Source organism: Jaculus jaculus, chromosome 12, assembly GCF_020740685.1.
Source record: "Jaculus jaculus isolate mJacJac1 chromosome 12, mJacJac1.mat.Y.cur, whole genome shotgun sequence".
Taxonomy (NCBI): Eukaryota; Metazoa; Chordata; class Mammalia; order Rodentia; family Dipodidae; genus Jaculus; species Jaculus jaculus.
Window position 1 is genome coordinate 42,580,721 of NC_059113.1, and position 24,112 is coordinate 42,604,832.

The 24,112-nt window shown below is 42.2% G+C and overlaps 1 protein-coding gene across 4 annotated transcripts in view; it reads left to right on the forward strand.

Annotated features, from left to right (window-relative positions):
• Positions 1-24,112, forward strand: part of Dlgap2 (DLG associated protein 2) — an 802,536-nt gene that overhangs the window by 647,152 nt on the left and 131,272 nt on the right. For all 4 annotated transcript variants that reach the window (XM_045131440.1, XM_045131441.1, XM_045131442.1 and 1 more), the window contains one exon: positions 8,776-8,841. In XM_045131440.1, coding sequence (XP_044987375.1) covers positions 8,776-8,841 — 66 coding nt within the window. The remainder of the gene's footprint in view (positions 1-8,775; positions 8,842-24,112) is intronic.

The following is a 24,112-nucleotide window of genomic DNA, read 5'->3' on the forward strand; positions in this document are numbered from 1 at the left end:
TGGAAGGTGACTTTCCTGAGCTGCCTGCATGTGTGTGCCATGTATACTGTGGTGATCACAGAGAAATAGAAGCTCTATGCTCTCCTTGGTGTTATTGGGATCTGGTATAATGTGAGCTTGTAGGTGGCACCAGGAGCCTGATAGGATAATGAGCGAGGAGCTTTCTCTTTATGAGCTTCCTGCTCAGTATTTATTCCACCGTTATATGTCTGAAGGAAGAGGGCCGTAAATACTGAGGTTCATCAGGGGAAGAAGAACTTTATATGTCTGGCTGCCTTCATTCCATATCAGCAAATTCCAAAACACAACAAAAGAAAAGAAACTGGATTCCAAGTATATTCACAACTTACTTTGTACTTACAGAAGGGATACAGGCTTGTTGAAGAAAATTCAGAAATCACAAAAAAAGTTGCAAGGGGAAAAAATCAAGTGTAACCATAATTCCTCCAATCAGAGAAAATCACTGTAAGCGTCTTGAATTGCCTCTGGTCTTCTCTTCAAAGTGAAACCCAGATCATAAAGCACGTGGACTTTTCATATAGCATTCCTCTCTTAACACTATGCCAGGAATTTCTAAAATACTGAAAGCTCCCGAACATTCTGTGCTGTAATCATGCTGTGATTTATTTAGCCATTCTGCCTTAATTGGACCTTTGAAAAGCGAGGCTTGTCATTTTTTAAAAAAAGAAAGAAAAGAGCATCCCAAGTGACAAGCTCCAGGGACAGGCATGTGAGTTCCACACATGTGATTCCCCATGTCAGGGCTGAAGAGGCAAAACTTGAGGCCAGACACCCTCACATAGGAAATTAAGATGGTATGTCAAATAAAGAACTTTAGATTGTTTAAACTTTGATGGTGCCATTTCTCATGTTAAAATGTCTAAGCAATTCCTATCAGAAAGTATGTTATGTAATAAAGAAAATGAGCATGTGATGGTCTCTCTATGCAGGGTCTGTAATGGCTACAGCAGGCAGCTCAGCCTCTGGGCACTGTACAGCTTGCTCAAGGCCAGTGGGCGGTCTGGGGAAGGCAAAACAGGGCTTTCCTAGATTGCTAGCAATCCTCAGCTCTGGCCTTACCTCCCACCTAGCCCTTCACCTGTGGGGCCATTAAATGAACAGCCAAGACCTTCCTCTACACAAACAGGCAGCTTCTGGGGATGCAGCAGCAGCGCCTCATCTTCCAAATTTACCCAGGGGGCAGGCAAGTGAAATGCAGGGCACCCAATTACACCTGAACTTCAGAAAACAGCTGACATTGCACACGACACACATAGGCTGAGTATCATCCTCCGTTTCTCTGAAACATGATGCAAATGTGTTTCCTAATGTCCAGCCTCCCTGGACCTGCTGATATGATGGGCATTAGGGCCTATCCTTAAAGACCAGGAGCAAGTTTGGCTTCAGTGTCACTCACTCTGGCCTGTGAGGTTGTCACAGAGAGTCTGTAAGGCAGCAGCAACTAAGTTGGGAGGGTCATGCTTTTCAGGTTGTGAGGTTCCCTTTGCTCTCGTTGTGTGCTGTTGTTTTCTGTGGAAACGTGTTGGGCATGTGTGTAAAGTATCTTTTCTCTAAAATTTTATTAAATATTGAGGTAATACAAAGAACTTAACACTACAGGCATTTGGAACTCTGGGTTTAAAACACTTTATTTAAAACATAATTAATATCACTTTTCAAGTGAGTAACATGGAAGTGTGACTGAAGACAGATATAATCTCTTCCTCAAGCTTTCAGACATTCAATAAGAATTTCTGCTTTTTGTACTTCAGCATTTTCTCACCTTCTTTTTTTTTAAGTCCAGAGAAATTTAAAATTAAGTACATGATGCTTTTAGTAGAACTGAACTCTTTTATACACTCTATGGCCTGTTTGAAGGTACGTTGGTAGCTTGAACCCCTCCACCCCCATCCTGCAAAGCTAGGAGTTGAGACACAGAGATGACCTGCACACTTGTGGGTTAGAATGCTAACACTCAGCTGTCAGTGTTGGCTGCCACCTGCTGTGAGAGAGAGCCTTTTGTTCTTGTTCTCAGCTGAGTGGGGTGGCCTCATCAGGGGCTTTGAGTTTTTCTCTAGGGCTGATTTCAGTGACATTGAACCACTAGTAAAGATTCTGCAGACTTTTAGGGAAGCTTCTGCTGAGACTGAACATTCGATCCAAAATAGAATGATAAGTGTTTCTGTGTTGTCAAAGAAAAGGCCCTGGTTAGCATGCCAGCAGTGGCTGGCTGCAGGCTGGAAACGCAGCTGGGGCTGAAATGGAAGAGGAAGCCAGTATGAAGACTCATCAACGTCATTGTCCTAGTTGAGCAGAAATGAATCCTTAATTTAAGCAGCCTTCAAATCCTGTCATTAGAGAAGCAGCCAGGATATAGACTCGAGTGTGCTTTCTTCAAAATAAACTTTTAAAGAATGCAGAGACTCTAGAGAGTGGGAAACAACAATTTGCCAAAGTGGGCAGAAGATAGCAAACTGAACTTGGGTGTCTTCAGGTGAGCTTTGTGGTGGTGGCTAACCTGTGCAGAGTGCCCAGAGCCTCAAATTGCTGCCTTCAGGAGGGTTTGGGGAGGAGGGGTGTTTCTAAGACCCCAGCATCACAGCCTGGGCTTCCAGCACAGCCAAGGTTGCAGGTGGGTCTGCCAGGATGCATGTGCAAAGTCTCAGACCCTCCATCCTTGGGGTCACTCTGTCTGGTAAAGATCCCAGGGTGGCACACAGAAGATCAGAATGAAGAAAAACAACCACACAAGGTTGCTGGAAATGGTACAGGTAGGATGGTCAGATCCAGGTTGAAAGCACCTGAATGCCAGAAACCAAGTGAAGTGATGAGCTTTCATTTTAGCTCACCCTCTCCCTGTATTGGAGTCTGTAGTCACATTCATGGGCTGACCTGGAGGATGGGAAAGGAATCTGTCTGCCTAGACACACACACACACACACACACACACACACACACACACACACACACACGTGAACACAGTAGGGTGGAAAGAGTCCTGAGCTTGACACCAGAGATGGAGATATATAGAAAATCAGCACCTCTGTGGCCACAGAGATGTACTTGACCTTGACACTTCAATTTTGCATTCATCAAAAGAGAAGTGATGATTCCCTGAATCACTGCAGAGTGGCTAGGTAGAAACGTGAGACGCCAGTGGAATCCTGAAAACAGGTCCATGCCTGTCATTCATCCACCATCTTTCTCTAATGACTCTCTAAAGCAAAGCCTGATGGGGTACTCCAGGAAGTAGATGACAGGGGTCCTGTGTTAGCTTTCTGTCACTCTGACAAATTATTCAAGGAAAATAAAAAAAAGAGGGAAGGTTGACTTTGGCTCATGGTTTCAGAGGTTTCAACCACAGTTACCTGGCTCCAGTGATATTATAGTGGCCAGGAAGCAGAGAGGGAGAGAGTGGGCAAGGGGAGAATATACCTTGTAAGGGAGAGCATGAAGTGGGACAAGGAGTTATTGGGCACACTGAGGATAATTCAATACAACCCACTATTTTCTGTGTTCACTAGTTAAAAATTAGCAAAATTAATTAGAAAGGAATATATATCATTCATACTATTAGATGGCATGCTTTCCCAGTGGCCTACTTTCTCTGTCCAGGACCACCTCTTACTAGACTAGCCCATTCAGGTCCCATCTCTGACACTGAATTGAACACCAAGCCTTTAACACATGCATCGTTAGGACTTACAGGGCATCTGGTTATCTCCTTTCCAACGTGTCCAGACAGTCAAGTTCAAGTGACACACAAGTAGGATGGGGTAGCGGGAGCTGAAGTACCTGGCTTTGCCCAACACAGCTGCCATGGGAACCAAGTACTTTGGATCTTCATTCTCCTAGGTGTCTCTAAGTCAAGGACTGGGGCAGCCCATGCTGGGACTCACAGTCAGCCGCTCCAGTGGGTCTCCACAATGGGTCAGGCATGCCTTCAGGAGACAGCAGCAGTGTAACCTGTGGGTTCAGTGTGGAAGATCTGAGTCCCATCCTATCCCTTAATTTTGGGGAGAAGAATCTTCCTGGTGCCCTCAGGGAACCTCCGTGCACAGGTCATGCCACATATACTGCACTGAGGGATGACTCTGTCCTTGAAATAGCAACTTGAGCTTCACTGCCCAGGCACAACCAATTGCTGTGATCAAATATTCTCCTTCAGTTTTATTAGGGCAGCACCCTGGGGTGTGCAGTGTCTCAATGTCCCAAGATGCATGAAGATGTGGCTCACCAGTTACCCAGTTCAGTACATCTCAGATGTATGACAGAGTGTATATACTGCACATGATACTTGTGGCCGTGAAATGCCCCACAAGTCCCCCTGAGAGTTCTGAATGCAGAGGATGAACCTGCTGTGCTCCTGAAGCTGGCGATATGAACAAACCATTCCCAGACAGTGATGTAGCTGCCTGTACACTCTCCTGAGGTGCCTGGACAGACAACTTCTATCTACAAAGAAAGTGAAGTACCTGCCTACACCATCCTCCCAGAGAAGCCTGGACACAGGACCTGTGGAGTCCACAAATTCTATGGTTTTCTTCAGTGATCTCCTGTCTCCCACCTGCTCCACATCATTCTTCTCATCTTTTCTGCCTTTTAGTCAGAAGACTTGTAACCCATTGCACTTCATTCCCAGGAAGCCCTACTGAGACCTGTCATAGTAGATGCTCCAGATCAAAACTGATGTCGGCAGGATCATGGGACTCATGTAGGTGACAGAGAAGAGCACAGGGTGTGAAAGCAGTCAGAGATGCCATTAGCTATGTGTCCTCAGAAGGTCTGAATGTTCCTCACTGGAAATGCTGCTAACACTACTACATGGGCCAGTGGTTAAAGGACTGAGTTTGAGGAAAAATCCTGCTTCCTGCTATACCATCTACTGCCTTCGTCCTCCTTTAGGTAGTGTGAGTGGCTAATGTCACTGATTGTCACATTCTGTGACAAGTGAAGACACGCACAGTGTGATGGAACCCACATTTTGTTATGCAGTGCTGTGAATCATGTCAGGGGTGTTTGGAAAGTTCTCTAGCTTAACAGGGCTTCATAGCCTTTTGAAATTTTCAGATGTCTTCAGAGACATGAGAGAATGCACCTGCATTCCATGTGCAGAGGGAGGAGCAAGTGCACCTGTGTTACATGTGCAGAGAATGAGGCAAATATGTCCACATCACAAGTCTGTCAGAGTCTCACTCTCCAATATTCTGGCAACAGCTGGCCCATGCTTCTGCACAGGAGAAATTGGAGATTGACCTTGTTGTGATGGTTGGAATGTAAAATGTTCCCCATGCCCTCAAGAGCTTGTGGAGAAGCCTCATACTTACTGCCCAGCTCATTGAATCTTAGGGAGGTGGAGCCTTGCTGGAGGAAGTGTGGCACTGAAGGTAGCCCTTAAGGTATGTCCACCCAACCCCACTGAGTTTTCAAAGGCAGCTCACTCTCATTGCCTCCTTCCAGCTGATATGCAAGATATAACACTCAGTTATCTGTTCAGACATGCTTTCCCCACTGTGATGAAACTTCCCCTTGAGAGTGCAAGAGAAAATAAATCTTTTCTCTCCATATGTTCCTTTTGGCCTGGTGTTTTGTCCCAGCCATGAGAAGGTACCTACTACAACTGTTGAATTATAGAAAGTCCTGATTCCCACTCAGGAAGGCTCACCATGCCTCCAGTCACACCCCATGGAGCATAGTGAGTAAGAAAATAGGTCATAAAGTGAATTCAGCCAGAAAACCTTTTGAGGGTGGTGTAAGGAAACCCAGTGAATACAATGGGAAAGACTGTCTCCAAAGAGCACCTAAGCTTTGAAATGTGTGTGTGATTTCCAGAACTTTTTGGTCAAAGGCACTTTCCTATTTTTGCTTTAAAAATGTGATGAAAATTTGAGCATGCTATCAGATTTAGGTGCTATGAATTCTACATCACTGATTAATTTCACACACATAATCTTGCTACCCTCCTGGCAGTGAGCTATTGGGTTTGAACATGGAAAGATAATGACACTGAACCAAGAAGGCTTGAAGTCGCCCCATTTCAGACAGTCTGAGAGCCTGGCTATCAGCATCATTGTTTTACCCAGCCCCAGCCTGCTTCTTAGATTAAACTGCTCCTCTTTTGCAGTATCACTGGAGCAAAGTCATCCTTCATGTGAGTGGAGGCGAAGTAAGAGATCTACAGCACTGCTAGTGTTCATACATCTCTAAGCCCAGAAAGGGGCAGATGTGGGATTCCATGATGTCATTATAAGGTCATTTAAGGGCTGGAGAGATGGCTTAGCGGTTAAGCGCTTGCCTGTGAAGCCTAAGGACCCCGGTTCGAGGCTCGGTTCCCCAGGTCCCACGTTAGCCAGATGCACAAGGGGGCGCACGCATCTGGAGTTCGTTTGCAGAGGCTGGAAGCCCTGGCACGCCCATTCTCTCTCTCTCCCTCTACCTGTCTTTCTCTCTGCGTCTGTTGCTCTCAAATAAATAATTTTTTTAAAAAAAATTTTTTTAAATAAAAAAATAAAAAATAAAAATAAGGTCATTTAATGTGAGAACCCTTGTGTGCTCCGTGAGTCATTCAATCATCTCAGTCCTCAGACGTTGATTGACGCCCACCACAATGATACCAGGGCTGCAAGGAGGACAAGGGCATTTGTCATACCTGTAGCCTTAACTCTGTGCTGAACAGTTCCTGGATTGATCAGAAATCTGAGTAGGGATATGATGGAAACAAAATTTGTTCTCAAAGTCCAAAGCCTGGCTGGATAAGAACAGATTAGTGCCATATTGACACCAAGCTAAACTCTATCAGCTGTGACATGACACCAAACCAAGGCCTGTTCTATGCCTTCACACACCTCCTATCAGCTGTCTTTTTTTTTTAACTCATTAGAAGGTTTAACCTAAGCAGCTTACCTTTACCATGCCTCATGTTATCAAGACCTAGTTGACAAGGGATAAGGTAAATTACGCATCCCTTCACTCTTATGCCTAAAATTCAGGGCTGATCCTCAAACACCTACACTTGCCATCCTTGAGATATTGTTCTCAAAGCAATCAGGTGTACCCCTCCTGTAAAGCTATAGGTCTGCATGACCACAGTCATGCTCTGTGTGCAGCATACAGCCTCGTTATCCTATCCGGTCACTCTGTCTGTCCGTGCTTTTGACATTGCTGTCAGCTGAGCACTCGAGCTTGTCATTTCAATGGTGCAATGTTAACTCAAGTTCAAATCTAGTCTGTTAAAGCTTATACTTTTGTGAGTTTAAGCAGAGGGAATAAGTGAGATCTGAGACTCGCAGTTTGTTGCAGAATTCCATCTGGCTTCAAGGTAACTGTGGCTATGGTCTCCATGGAAACTGTATTGAGTTAGAACTGGCTTGTTTTACTACTAAACAGGGGGAAAAAAGGCTGGACTCATTTTGTCCCTAAAGATGGTCCATGGTAGGTAGGCATGCAGGTCATTATCAGAAAGTTATATGGCGAAGTAGATACAAAGTACAGTTGACCCAGCAGAAAGGGCAACTGACCTATGCTAACTAGTTGTAATAAGGTGTCTTATAGAATTCTGGATGTGATTCAGATATATGGTTATTACCCATTTATCCTCTCTCAAAGTTGAGAGATGCTCCGCATCATCCACAGCAAGCCCACGTCTTTCTTTCCCTAACTTTCTGCTGTGTTACTGAAGATGACAGGTGGTTCCCCGCTGCCTCCGGGTGTTGACAGCAGAGGGATCAGTTCAGACTCTCATGTGACCAGTGGCATCCAGTGCCAGAGGGGCATGAATGCACACAGATTTGGAACATTTCTCTGAATGTTGGAAGCCTGCATGAATGCACAAGTACTGGAGTCTGAAAATGCAATTATATTCATGGGTGTGTGCCAGAGTGGTAATGTGTAGTGGAGAACTTATGTGTGTGCATATAGATACTATCGTTTTGACACATACCCCATGTGTATAGACACAATTACATATGTGTTCTGTGTTGCCAGAGACCCTCTGTCTAAATTGTATCTCCATCCCAGATTAGCATGGCACACTGCCAACTATAGATCGGTGTGGGGTGAAGCTTCCTGGGCACTGGGAAATGTCTGGTGTGCTGAATGGTAAGGCTCAAATAACCCTGAGTCTACCTCACCAGGGGCTTGTTGAATAAAAACACATGTCCATTTACCTCTCCACTTGGCAGCCCTGTCTGTGCAAGAAGGACAATTGAAATGACCCAAAAGTCACAGCCCTGCAATCAGGCCAGGATAAGACAGTGGTGTCTCTTCTGAGCTCGGCCAAAGCAGAAAATCAGTTTGGTGACCTGAGCTGGCCTTCTCAGAAGGAGGTGAAGTTGGTGTTCTGACAAAATTGACCCAGGATAAACCCATAGGAGGGTATTAAAGTAGTAATTACAGGCTGTGCATACAGAGGAGTAAGGCAGGGATGGAACTGATCTTGCTGGCAGGAGGGGTGTCTTTTCCAGAGAGTAACACAAACCCTATTGTGCATGAGTGCCCTGAGGGACCCAGGCAGCCTATTCTGAATGCTCAGCAGGTCTAACAAACACAAAGTTAACCCACAGGGGAAGCTGAGGAACATTCTCAGTGATGGCACCTAGATGGGGTACAGAGAATACCTGAGCCACTCTGAGGTTATTGGGCCCTAAGTACTGTCATTAGGAGAAAGATAAATTTGACTTGTGTATGAATCACACCAAGAGTCAAGAGTGTCTTGGCCATGTGTGATGACCATTGTACCTGAATGATACTAAGAGTGACTTTGTTTCTGTCTTTCAGAGGAAGAAGGAGGAGACTTGGCCCAGCCGGGCCTCAGCTTTACTGGGCCAGCAGAAGAGGACCTAGGTAGAGTATAACCGCAGCGCTGGGTGCACAGGGGCTGGTCAGAGCCCCACCCTCTCTGGCATACCCAACACCTGGGAGCCTCACACAAAACTCATTAGGCATGTCCACCCTAAGGACTATCCCAGTAAGAATGAAGAAGATGGTGACATCATTCATGTAAAAAGAGTAAACATCTGGGCTGGAGAGATGGCTTAGTGGTTAAGGCACTTGCCTGCAAAGCCTAAGGACCTAGGTTCCATTCCCCAGAACCCATGTAAGCCAGATGCACATGATGGCAAATGCGTTTAGAGTTCATTTGCAGTGGCTGGAGGCACTGGCACACCCTTTTTATCTCATTAATTAATTAATTAATTAATAATTTTTTTAAAGGCTAAACATCTTGCAAAGCCCCTGTGTGAAAGACTTCACGGCCTTCACATTGATGGGGCAATTGGGGATGTGAACGATGCAGAATGGTCCCTGTCTCCCAGATTCCCAGGCTGGGGTCTACCCTCAGGGGCTCTGAGGAAGCCAGCTGCCCCTAGCATCACATTTCTCATGCAGCTGCATCTCTACATAAAGGAGCTGGTCTCCCTGAGCTATCCCAGTGAATGCTTGTCTGCATGCTGATAATCATCATAGTTCACTTCCTTGGAGGCCAGGAGTGACTATCAACTGCTGCCTTCCCCAGTAATCTCCAACATCAAGTGTGAATTTCATTCCGTGTGGTGGTGGCATCATTTTTGAGCCTTGGTCATTTGTCATGGAGTTATGCTTACGTAGAACAAAGCAGGTACCCCTGTCAGAGATTTGGAATGTTGAGCAAGTTCGGTATCAAATAGCAGATGAACAGAGAAATCCTGTGTGGCTCTGGCTTTGTGTTTTGTTGTTTTGTTTTTGTTTTGGCTGTGTTAAGACACTGCTCAGAATTTTGAATGGTCTCCGGTACTCCCTGGGGCACTCTAGAATTCGGCTGTCATGGAGGGTGAGCCTTGGAGATGTGCCTGCACAACCCTTAGGGGTTCTAGGAAGAAGCAGGTGCTTAGGGAGGAGACCCAACGCTGCCACCCTGCCCTGCTTCAATCTTCTCAGTGTACAAAACATGGAAACTGCGCTGCTGCCAGGGGCCCTGACACAGCCAGTAGGTGGCGCTTGAGGCAGGGGGTTAATCTTGGGAATCCCTGCCTGTTTTTATTTTTATTTTTTTATTTTTATTTTACTTTTTTTTGTGATTTTTGAGATAGTGTCTCCCTCTAGTCCAGGATGACCCGGAATTCACTATATAGTCTCAGGCTGGCCTTTAACTCATGGCGATACTCCTACCTCTGACTTCCAAGTGCTGGGATTAAAGAAAGGCATGTGCCACCACACCTGGCCCTATTTTATTTGTATTTTTTTGAGAAAACAATTTTCACCTTTATTCTTTACTTTCATGACTTTAACAAGTTATAATGGAAACTTTACAATTGTATGCATTAATAGCATATTATAGGAAATTTTGATATAAACACACACTGAATAATAATAACTGGAATCAAGCCTATTATCCTGTTTCCTCATGCACTTATATTCTCTTTCTGTGGTGAGAAAATTGAGATTTAATCTCTTAGTACTTTTCTAGTATATGGTATGTTGATATTAACTATACCCACTATGCTGGGCACAAATCCCTTGAGTTTAACTAAAGGTTTGTGTCTTAAGTCAAAGTTTCCTGCATCTCCCAGATCTGTGACAACCATTCTGCTCTGAAATCCTCAAGGTCAACTTCTTAGGATTCCTTCTCTGGGGCTGGGGAGACAGCTAAGTCAGTAAAAGTCATTGCCTTGTAGGCATGAGGACCTGACTTTAGCACTCAGTTTCCACATATCAACTGTAATCCCAGCTCTGGAAAGGTAGAAACAGGTAGATTATTGGGGCTCCCTTGCCACCTAGTCTATCCTATTTGGCAAGCTCCAGGCCACTGAGGCTCTGTCTCAAGAAAAGGTGGATGGTGTTTCTGAGGAATAATACTTGAGGTTGTCCTCTGGCCTTAATTTAACACACATGAGTGTGTATACACACACACACTATTCCACATCTGAGTGCAGTATGATCTTCCTATGCCTGTCATAGCTCACTTGACATAGGTCCCCAAGTCCTTCCACCTTGTCAATGACAGGACTTCCATCTCTTAAGGCCGAGTAGTAGTGCATGGGCACCACATTTCCTTTGCCCCTACTTGACAGGCAGCAAGGTTGTCCCCATTTCTTGGCTACGGAGAAGCCAGAGTGTTGCTGACTTTTAGACCACACCAACTTCATTTTCTTTAGAGAGACATACAAAAGCAGGGTGCTGGGTCACCCATCCCCATGATATTAATGTGCACCTAGGATGACCATGTTATGAAAAGCCCCCAGGAAAGATGATTTGCAGGGAGTAAAAAACCTAAAGTTTTCTCTAGTAACAGATACATTAGTAAAGTGCCTTTTTGGAAAAAAAAAAATAGTATCACAGCTTTGCCCACATGAATATCTTTTCATTTTCAGAGAGTATGAATTTTCTTAAGCATATGTATAGTAGCATATGATGGGAAATTCTATGATGAGGAAAATTGCTATGGGATTTAGGAAGACACAGGTTTCCGTAAAATTAATCTAAAGTCAATGATAACATGGATCAATGTGGCTTATCCAAAATAGCTGTAATGAAGGTGAAACCCCACTTTTCCTAGTAATACCATTTCTAGGGAAGCCCCTCTGTGGTGGTTAATCTTCATGGTCAACTTGATTTGGAATCACCCAGGAGACACATGTATAGTGTCAGTGAGGGAGTTTCCAGAAAGGTTTAATGGAGGGGGGAAGACATCCTGAGTGTGGGTGGCCCACTCTATGATCTGGGATCCCAGATTGAGTTGAAGGGAGAAAATGAGTTAAGCACCAGCATTAATCCCTCTCTCTTTCTCTGTCTGTCTTTCTGTCTCTCTCTCTCCTTCCTGACTGTGGATGCAAGGTGATCAGAGCCAAAATATTGGGTTTTCATATCAGATTCGCAAACCTAGTTGCACAGTAGTATCATCAAGATGGGTGATCCAGCCTCCTTTGGATGTCCTTCCTTAATTTGTTTTTAGGGATCTTTTTGCCAGCAATGAGAAAAATAATTAACATAGTCTCAGACATTAAACTATTAGAAAATTTTTAACATTACACCAACATAGAAAATGTTACAGTCAGCCCTCCTCATTTGTGGATTAAACTAACCACAGACAGATAATATTTGAAAAAAAAAGTTCCTCAGTATTGAAGATATGGAAATTTTTCTTGCTATTTCCCCAAAACAATACAAATAGCAACTGTTCAGTGACATAGACATACTAAAGCACACGGCAGGGCATGTGTGTTAGAGTTTATCCATTCTTTCAGAGGAACTTAAACATTCATGGCTCTGGGTGTCCTCAGAGTCGATACAGAGAGATGGCTTCAAAGGATAGTAATCTTCATTCTCTGAGATGTTGTGTTGACCTACAAAGTCTGGTGATTTGTTGGCATCTATGGAGATTGTAACATAGAATTGCAGTTTGCATTAGTAAGTTAGATGTGATGGAAAATGGGGGGAAGCTGGCAGATCAAAGAATATTAAGCACCTACTGCATATGAGATCTGACACTGAGAAAATAGGCTTAACTGGACAACTTTAAAATACATGAATATTAACACAGCACCTCCTGATACTGAGAGCCTGCCCCCAGCCAGACACATACATCGTGAAAGTGTCTTCACACTGTGGAACACAGCCTCACTTTAATTACGTCTAGCATTCAAGCATGAAACTGTCTCGCAGTAATGAGGATACTCATTTAACAAGAACTCCCTTTTCTAGAGATTTATTTTAGTGTTCTTTTATAAATAGTCCCAGCTATTGGCATTTCTTTAAACTTATAACTTTCTGAATGCCCATTCTTAATTCTTAAGGTACATTTCCAGTAATTTCTAAGATAATGGAAGCAGAGCTGTGGTACCTTTTTTTTTTTTTTTTTTTTTTTTAATCCAGAGAGAAGATAAGACTCACTTTCTTCTGTAGGCTGGCTGGTCCATGTCCTCAGAAGCTTGTGTCTCCACTCTCTTCGTGCCCCATCCCCTTTTGTGGACCCTGGACCACTCAGTGGAAATGTAGTGGCCATCTTTGGAGATCGCCCCTCTTCCATGTGTGGCATGGGACACATCACTGTTGCATGCTGCAGAAGAGGACGGAGGAAATGACCTCAGAGGAGTCTGTGTTAATCAGGGGAACTTATTTCTTAATTCCATTTCTATTTTTTTTTATTTATTTATTTGAGAGTGACAGACACAGAGAGAAAGACAGATAGAGGGAGAGAGAGAGAATGGGCACGCCAGGGCTTCCAGCCTCTGCAAACGAACTCCAGACGCGTGCGCCCCCTTGTGCATCTGGCTAACATGGGACCTGGGGAACTGAGCCTCGAACCGGGGTCCTTGGGCTTCACAGGCAAGCGTTTAACCACTAAGCCATCTCTCCAGCCCAATTCCATTTCTATTTTTATATTTTGGTTTTTGTAACAGGGTCTCATTCTATAGCTTAGGCTTGCCTAGAACTTACTATGTAGACCAGGCTATCCTCAAACTTGCAACAGCTCTCTTTCCTTGGCTTCCTAAATGCTAGGATTACAGGAAGTTGCATGTTCATAAAAGTTAGGAAATTGGGGTTTTTTGTTTACTTCTGTGATGCATGCTGGAGATCTTCTCATGTGTGTCTTTTAGTGGCTAGAATTTCAGAGCCTGGTCCTGGTCTGTGGATGGTGGTGCCATGCCTGGCTGACTCACCACATGTGGCCTTTGCTGTTGCCTCCACATAAGCCCCAGTTAGGAGCACTTTTCCTGGTCCTCTGTGGGTGATACAGTGGGGAGCGCCTATGACTGCTACTGGTGGCATCCCATCACAGTGGAAAAAAAGCCAGTGCTTAGTCAAGTGTGTACTAACAATAATACCCACAGCCACAACCAAGTAGCAATAGAGGTTAGTTAAGGAGTGAGTGTCTTTGCAGTGACTGTGGATGTGAGGTGTCCCAAACAGCCATAGGTGACCAGGGAATGTGACACTTGTAGGTGGGGAAGGGTCCCATCTGAGAAAGCAGAGGTGCCCCCTGGGGAGCAGCCTGATTTGGGAGCAGGCTACATGAGCTCAATGCACAATTCGCCAGTCAGGCACTCTTGAAGGCAGTACGCTGGCTGCTGTACCAGCTTTTCTCATAGGACTGGGCTCTGGTGGGAACCATACTGTGTGGCCAGGGCTGGGACAGGTGAATAATAGTCTCACCCTGCCCCTGAACCAAATGGTGGATATATCAGTCTGGGGGGTGGGGGTAGCAATGATGACAGAACAGGACTCTTTAGAAGTAGCAGCCAGAGGCTGCTCTGAACTTCTGGAGCTCTTAAAAACTATAGAGAAAAACAAGCTCCTTATGCAACTCTCTTTAACCCCTTTAGAAGGGGGAGGGATGAAGAATGAATGCTCCATCGGGAAGCTGCAAGCTCTGAGTGGAAATAGATGCTCCCATGTTCAGTCAAGATCAAAGTTCTTCCAAGGTGTTCACATGAAAGGGAAAGCAGGACCATGGAGGAGACTGGAGAGATAGCCCCCTCATGCTCACTCCCTGTGGGACTCCCTGTGGGGATATTGCCCTGTCCAGCTACATTGCTGGGGTCTCCCATAACCTCAGAAACAACCCCAGCTGATGGCAGCGTAGAGGGCTTCCAAAATCATCCAGCATGCCCAAGATGAGAAGGCCCTCCCTGGGGCTCTATTCCATTCTACACTCCAAAAGTGCACTGAAATTCTGGGGTAGGAGTCTGTAAAAAAGAAAAAATTACAGAAGGCCCAAAGAGATCTGAATTAGCATACAAGATTTTATTTTGACTTTGAAATGTTGAAGCATGCTTAAAATAAAACACTGAAGTGAAGACAAAACAATAGCTTGAGAAACCAATGGCGCACATGGTTATTTGAGGCTTGGGAGCTCCTCTGAGCGCAAGGGAAGCTGGACCTGGACACAGGGGTGGCATGTGCTCTGAGAATAGGCTCAAGATCCAGGGAAATGGCCCAGCATAGCTGAACTGCATCCATCTATCAGCAAAAGACAAGACTGCCAGCACCTCCTCCCAGATGGTATATGCCCTGGGGACCCCACTTTCCGTCGGGAACATGTTGCTACTGGACACAGCCCAACAGAGTGAGGATGCACCCCTGCCTAGCACTGGCTGCCACATTCTCAAATATCTGAAACCCACCTGCCCATTCACCTCATCAGGCATGTACACCAGCCCAGACACTTGTCCACTAACCTCAACAGCTATAAGCTCCTGGCACAGACACCTGCTGTGTGCTTCTGAGTTGTGACCTCACTGCCTGAAATGCTTGAACAGCAGTGTGCTCTCTGCACCTAGTTTCCATTCCCTCAGAAAGATAACATCTCAAATGAAGCAAGCTAAATACACACGTAGACTTTAACACATATACACACACACACGTACACACACATCTGCCTGTATTTCACATTTCAGCAGTAATCTTGCTATCATGATATATTTACCACAATGGTGACTCAAACTGCAACTTGTAAAATAAATAGTTTTGTGCTGGGTAAAGAGATCTTGGGCAGAAACAGATAAGAGAAAGAAGTGAATTACCATACTTTTGATAATAAAATATATAACTTATTTCACTGACCTTTTTGCAATTCAGTGATTTCCATTTAGTTTCACTATCCTGATATTTTATGTTAACATGACCTGCAATGCCAACTTTTAAATTGTGTATTGCAACTTATTAATGGATTATAAATTTGAAGTGCTGGGTCACTCCCACCAATTTCTAAAATGAACATAAAAGTAAAAGAGCAAACTATAAAACAGTAAATTATAAATTTCAAAGTGTACCACACATAAGAAGGCAAGTTTTTAAGGAAACATTTCTTGGATTTTTGCATTCGTGTGTGTGTGTGTGTGTGTGTGTGTGTGTGTGTGTGTGTGTGTGTGTGTGTTGAGTTCACATCTTTTATTTAAAGTTTGAAAACTACTGACAGAGCAATGCTGCTCTTAACTTGGGCCCAATAAGTGCCTTGGTCTAGGGTGACTCCCTTACCATCTCTGATACTGTGGGTCTGTGTTCAATAACAGAGAAGAGGGCACTGCGTACAGGAAAACAAAAAACAACAACAAAAAAAACCCACTTTCTGTTACATAGGTATGTTGGATGTGACACCAGAAGACACTAGGATAGGATGTGGCTCACAAGCATTCCTAAAACTCAGCCAGTGTCTCCATCAACATTGTTGAGCTTTACCCAGATGAGCTGACATCACCAGTGTGGGTATAAAATTAAGCCAGCAATGCAGGAATGAGAATATGGAGCCCAGGGCAAGGAAGATGGGCCCTGAACTCCCAACTGACATATCTTCACTTAGTGTCATTTAGAACACCAATTTCCATGATGTCTAAGTCCATTTGTAAATTACAACTGGAAATGCAGACTTCCATGACTATTTTTAAATCCTGAAGATATGTTGTGACTAGAGGTTTGTATCTTGGACTTCATACAAATCATCATGGTGACTGTGCAAATAGGTATTCACAAGTGAGCTCACAATAATGCATAGGGAGTGTTGTCTTAGGGATGGAGACAGGTGAGCTTTCTTTGAGAACAGAAGTGTGCTTTGGGTGTACTGTGTGCTAGCTGTGCTTGGGAAGGATGGCCTCCAGGATGCAGTGAAAGGAAGGTCAATTGTGTGGGGAGGAAGCATGGAATGTCCAAGGGAGCTTTTTAATTTGTGGAAAAAGAAACAGCAGTTGCTCCATGACTACCTATGGGAACATGTGGAATTTCACCATTTGTTTCTGCACCATCATGAAAGGACCGAAAGGTATAAGAAGGTTCCAGTAACTTGGAAAGGAGGAAGAGGAGGAAAAAAACTGACCCTTTGTGCACCCTGGGTCATCTAGGCACCTTAGGTAAGCATGTTCAGCCCAAGGCAAGCCTGTGAGGACAGAAGGTAACCATCCTTCAGTCACAGGTCAGGGGGCAAAATTGTGGGAGACTGTAGATTTTTTTAAAGGAATTGATGGATGTTCGACCACTCCAGGTCTGAGCTAAGCCAGACCTCATAGGATCTTTTCTCACCTATGCTGTCCCAATGTGCACAACTTATAAAAATAAAATATAAACATTATATTTGACACATGGCATTAAGTTATTATTCAGTTAAATATATGTGTTTGGAAAAAAAACTCTATAGTCAACCTTTTTAGGAGTCTGCATATTGCTTTTCAAAGTGGTTTTGCCATCTTACATTCCCACCAACAGTGAATGAGATTTCCTATTTCTCCACATTCTCTCCAGCATTTATTTTCTTTTGATTTTTTTAATGTTTTCTATCATTGCTGGGGTAAGGTGGAATTCCATAGTTGTTTTACTTTGCATTTCCCTGATGATTAGGGATGATGAACATTTTCTTAAGTGTGTGTTTTCATTTGTATTTCTTCCCTGAGAACTGCCTATGCAGTTCTTTGCTCCATTTTATGAGTGGTTTGTTTGACTTTTTATTGTTTAGGCTTTTGAGTTCTCTGTAGATTCAAGAAATTAGGCCTCTGTCAGTTGTATAGCCAGCAAAAATTTTCTCCCACTCTGTGGGTAACCTATTGGCTCTGCTTTTTGTATGTTTGTCTGTGAAGAAACTTTTCAGCTTCATTAGATCCCAATGGTTGAGTGATTGGTTAAGTTCCTGAGCTATTGGGGTTTTGCTTAGGAAGTCTTTTCCCATTCCTATCTCATGGAAAGTTCCTCCTGCTTTCCTTTCAGTAGTAGCAGAGTTTCTGGTCTTATATTGAGATCTATTTGGACTTGATTTTCATGAATGACACGATGTGGATCAAGATTCATTTTTCTGCATATGGTTATTCAGTTTGTCCAGCACCATTTGTTGAAGATGCTGTTCTTTTTCCAGCATACATTGTTAGGGCCTTTGTCAAATATCAAGTAGTTGTAGTTATTTGACCCAAAGTCTGGGTCCTTGATTCTGTTTTGTTGGTCTATAATCCTGTTTTAATGCCAGTACCATGCTGTTTTTATTACTATGGCTTTGTAATATAGCATTAGATCAGGTATAGTGATGCCTCCAGAGGTGTTTCTTTGCTGAGAATATGCTTGGATATCTGAGGCATTCTACCATTCTATATGAATTTTGAGATCATTTTTTCTATTTCTGTGAGGAAAAATGTCGGGATTTTTATTAGTATTGCATTAAATCTATATGTTGCCTTTGGTAAGATTGCCATTTTCACAATGTTAATTCTGCCTATCCAGGAGCATGGGGGTCTTTCCATTTCTCTTCTCAATTTCTTTTTCAAGTGTTTTTATGTTTTCATTGCATAGATCTTTCACTTCCTTGGTTAACATTATTCCGAGGTATTTTGTTGTTGTTGTTACTATTCAAAATGGGGCCATGTCCCTTATTTCTTTCTCTGTATCTTTGTCATTTGCATACAGAAAGGCTACTGATTTTTGTCCATTGATTTTGTATCCTGCTACTTTGCTGAAGGAGTTACTCACCTTTAAGAATTTTGAGATGGGGGTTCTAAGGTCTCTTATATATAGAATCATGTCATCTGCAAATAGAACTTCTTCCTTTCCAATATGTATCCCTTTTATTTCTTTCTTCTGTCTTATTGCTGGAGCTAGGCCTTCCAGTACTATGTTGAAGAGCAGAGGTCAGAGTGGACAGCCCTGTCTTGTTCCTGATCTCAATGGGAATTCCTTCAGTCTCTCTGCATTAAGTATTATTTGGGCTTTAGGAGCTTTATATGTTGCCTTTATTATGTTGAGATATAAACCATCCATACCTATTCTCTCCAATGTTTTGATCATGTAGTGATGTTATATTTTGTCAAAGGCCTTTTCTATAGCTATCAAAATGATCATGTGGTTTTTGTGTTTAAGCTTATTTATATGGTATTTATTACATTGACATATTTCTGTATGTTGAACCACCCCTGCATTCCTGGGATGAAGCCTACTTGATCAAGTTGCATCATGCTTTTGATGTGTTGTTGAATTTGGTTTGCGAGGATTTTGTTCAGGATCTTTGCATCTAAGATCACCAGGGAAATAGGCCTATAGTTTTCTTTTCTTGTGGCATCTCTGCCTGGTTTTGGTACTAGGGTGATAGTACCTTCACAGAAGGAGTTGGACAAAACACAGAAGTAACATGTATTATTTATGTGTTTTTTTAATCAACTTGGGTCACTTCTGTGAGCTGAATTCAACTTTCCATATAAATCTGTCAGAATATTTCATCTTCTAGATCAGCATTTGTTCTCTCAGGCCATTAATTAATTCAGTTTAAAACATTTTTATAATAAAGGTATCCCCATTTTCACTGCAAATTATGAAGCAGAAAAAGAAATGTTCTTAGTGGGTGACTACTTCTGTGGGAGTAAGAACCTGCATATATCTATGATAATATGTTCATATGGACAAAGTTGAATGTTTAGAAAGTCAAAAGAGAAATACTATGCCTCAAGTATGGCAAAAGCATGTGTACTTTGTGTAAAATTTAACCCTGCCAAACCTTAACTTTACCATAAGACAAGCACCAGTTATGATTAGTATTAATTAAACATTTAATGCATCCTCTTTTAGAGTTACCCTGAGACTAAATCCCTCTGACTATACATAGCCAGCAGGGTCAGGGCAGAGGACTAAGGTCCCCTCATCTTATTTGAACCATGTTTCTAGGGAGAGAAATAGGAAGGAAACAATTAGTTCAGAGCTCACCCTGGGCAACCAGCAAATTCAGTGACAACAGAGCAGAGTTTGAGCTGTGGCACACAAAGTTCAAATACAATAACATAAACTTTAAGATAGCCCATGAATTTTATAGTAACTAATCTTGACAACATGACTGAAGGTGTTTATTTTTCACAATTTTAGAAGCATAACATCATAAGTTAAATGTCAAAGTCTGTCACAACAAAGTGAATAAGTTACCACAGTAGGAGGGATGGTGGTGCAGCAGGAATGCCTTGGCAGTGAGCGTATGTTGTACCTGCCCCAACCCTTGATACTGACCTTCTCTAAAGCCCAGCAGGAAATATCACAGCCCCCAAGCTCTGGAGGTGGTATAATCTGAGTCTTGTACACTTGTGCACAAATTACAGCAACCTAAGAGACAGTGGGAATAACCACAGTCTATTAAGGACAAGTAACATAGATACTGGTTAAGCCAGGAAATTTTCTCACAGAATTCTGGAATATCTGAATACAAGTGCTCAGATATCCTCTCTATTGTGGCCATGAAGTAGAGATCTCATCAAGCTCTAGTACATTCTGAACATTGATTAGACACATTCTTGGCTGTTATTAACAATCTCTGGAATAAAAAATAAATCCAAGTTCTTAATATGGCTTCCCAGTGGCCAGAATATGGAGAATAGGTACATGGGACACATTTATGCTACCACCCTGAATCTTGTGAGAGAACATTTTGGCAACTCAGTCACTTATCAGTGAGGCATAGGTTGAATGCAGCATTCAGGCATAGTCTTGGAGGGATCTCAGCAATAAGCAACAGAAAGTGGAGACATGTGCAAACCCATCTCTTTTTTAAATTAATTATGAACTTCACTGTATGAACAAATTGTGGTTTCTTTCATTCCCCTCATGTTATCCTCTTATATCCTCTCTTCCCTGCCCCCATTCCACTGAGAGTTCTCCTCGGTGTGATTGTTGAATTTCACTATGGGATTATAAATGCATAAGTCAGTCTCTGTGTGTTTGGGGTGGGGGATGCAATGCCTCAGGATACTCCTTCCCATCCTGGGGTTCTTGCAGTCTTTCTGCCCTGTTTTCTATAATGTTCCCTGAGCCTTGGCAGTTGTGTTATGTGTACTTTAGTGTTGAGCTCCCTGCAACATCTGGATTTCTGCTTTGATGAGTTCTGAGTGTCCTCATCATTTATCACCATCTCCCTGGAGCAGGTTATCAGGATAGTAGTAAGAGCAGCACTCTTGTTTAAATCTCTACTTCCTCTGTGATGTCATCTGGGCCCTGGCAGATGTCCTAGAGGTAGCTCGTCTCATGGTAGTCAGATATCTTTTCTTGACATATGGATAGATGTTGGTTCTCCCTGGTTTTTGCTGTCATCTTAAAAAAAAAACAAAAAAAAAACTAAAGATTCTCCAATGAAGAGTGAAGACAGCATGGATTAAAGGGGATAATCATAATAATAAGAGAAACTTATTGGTGGGTGTAGCCACTCTCCTTGGGCAAAAGCTAGTAGGGGTTTCTCTCTGGAGACTGTGACCATCTTATGCATTGGATTCTGACATGGTTCTCAATGCCCATCAATGGATGAACAGTTAATGAAAATGTGGTACATATGCACAATGGAATTCTTTAAGAAAAAATGAAATCATGAAATTTGCAGGAAAATGAATGAGCTTCCAAAAAATATCATACAAGCACAGAAAGACAAATGCCACATGTTCTCCTTCATATACAGTTTTTAACTTGGAACATCTTGGTTGCATGTAAGTGCAACAAGCATCAGGAGTATTTATAGGGAACTAGAATGAAGCCAGGACAAAATGTAAATAGGGGAAGAGAAGAGGAGGAGTTGTTTGACATGCAAGTCGAGGGACAGAACACAGGGAGTAGAAGGGTCACAGGAAGAGCAGGAAGAAGAGAGTGAAGAGAGATTTACACAAAACTAATGACAACATGAGTCAGTACCATATATACTTTCCCCCCGCATAGCAAACTGAAAGATACAATGCTTAACAAGAGAGTAGAGATTACTGAGGCAGAAGGGCCCAAGAGAAGGTATAGAAAACCTAATCTTAAAACCATGAGGATTGGCTTATAATTCCCACTGCCAGAACTGGGTTATACTCCATTGTAAGCTGTTGGTTGGGGAAACCTATGAGGTCCCCAAAATAATGCAGGCTAGTGCCAAAGCATTTGGTTACCTGCTAAGCTAAATGGTAAGACCCTATTGCTGAAAACACCACAAGTTGCTGACATAAGACAGGTAGAGATCACACCAGAACTTAGAAGGAAGACAACATCCTGCTGGCTAGCCCTCATATTATTAGAAAGTGCTATTGAGCTGCTGGGAAATAACAGCCACGAATAGCATGAACAAGCAGGGCACACGGCAATCTACAAAATCAACCAGCTGGACAAGATATACACATCTGTGTAATATTGTCACACAGTCTGTGCAGGTAACCAACTGCTCTCTATTGGATAAAAGGCCTACTCAGTGGGAGAGAACTCATATCTGGTACTGAGATACAGGTCAAAATCCATTTTTTACCTGCTGAGCACATTTGTCACTGGCCTCCTCTGATGTAACACAAGCCAGTCTCCCAAGAGTAAAATAATGACTGAAACTGGATGAGTAAGTGTCTGAAACTGAAGACTTAGGTAAGAGAGGAGCCAAGTCACAAATAATGGTGAACCAATCAGAATAAGAATAGATTTCTCAACAGAAACTTTAAGAGCCAACAGGGCATGGGTGATAGTCTCCAAGCCTTCAAAGAAAATAACGGCTGACCTAGATCACTGTGTTAAACAAAGTTATTCTTCAAAATTGAAGGTAAAATAAAGACTTACATGATAAACACAAAGTGAAGAAATTCATAACTACGAAGCTAGCAAGCACTGCAGAAGATATTTAAAGAAATTCTGCACACAGAGCAGGAGAAAAACAACCACAAGAATATGGAAGAAGTGAATTTCTCTAGGATTAGGCAAGCAAATGAGGGTTAGGAAAGAATCAAACATTACAAAAACCAGTAAAATGACAGGAATTAGTACATGCATTCTAGTAAATAATGCTCAGTATTAATGGTCTCACACTCCACTCAAACCAGGATGGTAGATTGAATTATGAAATAACCAAGTGTCCAGGTGTTTACTGTATGCAAAAAACATACCTCACTGGCAGCCAAGAAAATTTTATCCAATATAGACTATAACATAAAGAAAATCTCAACAAACCCAAAATATTGAAATAACTTCTTATCTCTAACCACATCATAACAGAATAAAACTAGAAATAAATAGTAAAAAAAAAACTTATATAAAATATACAATCAGGGATGAATAAATGGATTAGCAGTTAATGCATTTGCCCTTGAAGCCAAAGGACCCAGGTTCGATTCTCTAGGACTCACATAAACCAGATGCACAAGGGACACATGCATTGGAGTTTGTTTGCAGTGGCTGGAGACCCTAGTGTGCCCATTCTCTCTCTGTCTCTCTTCTATCTCTCTCTCTCTCTGCTTGCAAATAAATAAATAAGAAAAAAAGAAAATATAAAATCACATGAAAATTGAATGCTATATTTCAATGATCAGTAGTTAATGAAGAAATCAAAAGGACTTTCAAAAAATATTACATTTAAAATGAAAATATAACATACAAGAACATGATGGCTACCGTGAAGCTCTAAATGAATAGCCTGTGTTAGAAAAATCAAAGATCCCAAATAAATACCTTAATTATGCACCTCAAGGTCTTAGAAAACTGAGAACAAGTCAAATCCAAACATAGTAGGTAGAAACATAAACAAAGACCAGAGCTGTAATTAATGAAATGGAAAATAAAGGATCATTGAAAAGAAAAAGGCCATTTCTTGAAAAGATAAATATTATTAATAAGCCCTTAGCTAAATTAACCAAAAGAAAGAGAAGGAAGCCACAAATTAATAAAAATATGACACAGAAAAGATATGACAACAGATACTACTGATATACAGAGGATCACTATGAAATATTGTGAAAACTTTATCCCAATAAGTTGGAAATTTTAGAAAGAAATGAATAGAATTCTTGACACATATGACCTACCAAAATTGAATCAAGAATATATAAGAAACTTAAACAGATCACTAATGAGCAACAAGTTTAAAGACAGAAATAAATTAGTGCTGCAGTACACCAGATTTTTAAACAAAGAACTAATACCAACACTTCTCAGACTATTCCACAAAATAGAAGAAGAAGGAAAAGTTTTAAACTCATATTATAAAGCCATAAATAGCCTGATACAAAGCTGGGTAAAACACTACCAAAAAATAAAATATAGCAATATGTTTGATGAACATAGATGCAAAAGCCTTCATTATAATACTAGCAAACTAAATTAAATTAAATACTTAAAACATTAAATACTGGTCAGGCATGGCGGTGCATGCCTTTAATCCCAGAACTCGGAAGGCAGAGCTATGAGGATCACCATGAGT